Source organism: Berghia stephanieae, chromosome 1 (genome assembly GCF_034508935.2).
Source record: "Berghia stephanieae isolate SIO BIC M18660-M18661 chromosome 1, UCSD_Bste_1.3, whole genome shotgun sequence".
In the NCBI taxonomy this organism is placed as follows: domain Eukaryota; kingdom Metazoa; phylum Mollusca; class Gastropoda; order Nudibranchia; family Aeolidiidae; genus Berghia; species Berghia stephanieae.
Genome location: NC_088360.1, coordinates 19,143,302 through 19,146,222, shown reverse-complemented (window position 1 = coordinate 19,146,222; position 2,921 = coordinate 19,143,302). Strand labels below are relative to the sequence as shown.

Sequence of the window (2,921 nt, the reverse complement as noted above, 5' to 3'; positions counted from 1 at the left end):
CCAATAAGATGGAGGGAAATATAAAGTGAGTAAATATGACTCATATATAAGGGAACAAAAAACTAAACAAACGACGTCACATTTACTCTTACTTTCTCTCCATCTTTCGGTATATTATGTGCACACTGGGACCTAATATCCATCATCTTGAAAACAAGAACAAAACTCTTGACTGATAGTGATAACGAATGTTATTCAATGTATGTATCAGGAAACGGATAAAGCGACCGATCATAACTGCACAAATTTTTTTGTTTAGTTTGTTTGTTATTGTCCGAATTCTAACAATTTGAAATCTTGCGTGCTAATCAAGTTTGAGACGATGGTTTCCGTGAACATTTTTTGGAAGTAAAGAAATACTGACATTTACTATCAATTTAGATTACTTTGTAATTCAATCTTTTTTTCGCACCTCTAACACGAATAATTGAAAAAAATATATCTATAGGTTTTAGACAACTTTCAAGAATCCTCATTTAAAAGGAATTGAGCTCTAAAACTATTATACACAATTATCTAAATTTTCAGAAGTCTGAGTACTTACGTCATGTGTGTTACGGCATGCGGCGTCCGGTCTCTTTGCCTCCTGTTCTTGAACCAATTGCTAACCTGGGTGAGAGTTAGACCTGTCTTTTTGGCAAGACTCTTCTTCTCGTCTGGGGTTGGATACCGATTCTGCTTGTAGCAATCCTTCAAGGCTTGTCGGGACTTTTCTTTGAAACAGTAGATTGTTTCCTCTCCGTCCCATATTGTTTTTGGTAAAGGATATTTCCTTCGAAGTCTGTATTTATCCACTGCTCCAAGGGGTCGTCCCCGAATTTTTTGAGCTTCCATGTAATGAGCTTTGTACCACAATTGCTGTAGGAGAACATGATTTGAAGCGTCAAATGTGTGGCTCTCGAGAATCGTGTAGAGTTCGCGATAACTACCTCGGTGGAAGGCAACAGTTGCCCTTGCCTTGAGAACGGCCTCGCTGCCTCGAAGAAGTTCATTTGGTGGCAATGACCACAAAAACCTGGCTAGTCTGTCGATGTCGTTCTTTTGTTGAAGTGCCTCACAGACACAAGCGACTTGTTCCGATGAAAAAGTCAAGTTTTTACCCGTGACAATGTCACCATTCCCTGAAGCTGGAGAGGATGGTTCAGACTCTGTTTTGAAGTTATTATGGGCTGTGCTAGAATCGTTTGTGTCATTGTTGTTGTTGTTGTTGATGATGTTTGTGTTGGTATTGTTGTTGTTACTGTTACTTTTGCAAGAACTCCCAACGTTACTATTATTGATTGTGTTTGCAGTATCCATTATAGACATGGCCGTGGAGATATTATGTGTATTGATGAGGTTTCCATTTATGTTATCGTGCCCTAAGTTCCTATGACAGTTATTGATGTTGTTGTTGTTGCTGTTATTATTATTACTGTTATTACTATTATTGTTTGATGGTAGCGCATTGTTTCCAATCACTTGGCTCCCATAAATTCCTAAATGATTGTGATTTCCTGGCATAGTATCTAACAAACGAGGGTCCGGGTCAGTGAGACACGGCGGGGCGGGCCGAATACCCACTGCCTCCATTGTGTTACGCTACTGAAAAACAATCTTTAGTTGTTTTATTGTTGTTTTTTAAAGATAGTCTACAAAAAAATATATTTTAGCTGCTGAGTTTTAAATATCATGCTCTGTTGAGTCTAAATAAGAATTGTAAAATTTGAATATTCTATTCGCAGTTTGATAAATCATCAAATAATTATGTTCTACAAGAGCTCCATTCGCCCTTTTAGAAAGAATCAAATTGTTGTTAAATCGCGATATAAAATAAAAAATAGATAAAACACTTCCGTTGAATCATTGTACAAATCTATAATCATGAAGCCATTGATACGAAGAGGTAGATAGATAAAACCAGTTTCTCATTCACAACTTGTAAACTTCAACAAGGACCATCATTCATGGACGTTGGAATCCATGTTAGCGCGACATCTCTTAACACCTTCGTGAGAAGCAATATCCGTGTTAACTTTTGATAGCCGCCACTCTCACTTCGTAGACACACATCTTCAATTTCACACCGAGTCACATGATCCTATTTACACAACCACATCAAAGAAAATGTAAAGAAAGTCCGTGAATATTCGGCACCAGTAGTAGGTATCGAATCCGTCCACACGTGGAACGTTCAAAATACGGGGTGTTGAACAGTGTTTGTCCCTACTCATCGCATACCTTCCTCGTCCCTGGTAAAAGCTGTAACAATACAAACACAAGCCGTAGCATCACCCGCGTGGAGACACGATATATAGAAGGAGGCATCACGCTGTTCTTGACTTTTGTCCTCTCTCGTTTCCCACAAGAGCGGAGGACGACAGGGAATTTGGCTTTCACTCCTGATTGGCCCCGAGCGATCTCTCAACGGTGCCCGCCCCACGCAGTAGGCGGGCCCTTGTGATTGTGCCAGAGTTCCAGCTCTGTGATTTGACAGGGCCCACGTTCGACTTGTCACCGTTATCAATAAACCAACCTGCTGGCTTTACTTTGGCCTTGTTAGACGGCGGAGGGTTAACGATCGAAGTGCGCGTCAATGGAAGCCATCACAGTAACATACCGTAGATTAGGTGACACCCGAACTCTGAACTCTATTGAAGACGCTTTTGTAACGTCAATAGTCGTAACAATGCAAATTTGTATGCATACCAGTCAAAAATAATCAACGAAGATAGAGAAGAGAGAGTTGAAGGTTCAAAGAGATAAAAAAATTAATTTACCGCCGTGGTGGTTACATCTTGCAAAGGTTTTTGGTCTCGATGAAATGATTGTCTTTTACATTGAGAAAAATCTGCATGAAATTCAGACTTTTTCGACAGTGGAACAATAAGGCTATGCCAAGCATCGGTTGTTTTCTGTGTCATATGACATGCTACAGCTCG

General features: G+C 39.8%; 1 protein-coding gene across 1 annotated transcript in view; it reads right to left on the bottom strand.

Moving 5' to 3' along the window:
• The window catches only part of LOC144970007 (uncharacterized), a 52,886-nt gene extending 50,552 nt beyond the window's left edge, over window positions 1-2,334 (bottom strand). Inside the window, exon 1 of the mRNA XM_078909156.1 lies at window positions 545-2,334. Within this exon, the coding sequence (XP_078765282.1) occupies window positions 545-1,572 (1,028 nt within the window). The 5' untranslated portion in view covers window positions 1,573-2,334. The remainder of the gene's footprint in view (window positions 1-544) is intronic.
• Window positions 2,335-2,921: the final 587 nt, after the last annotated feature.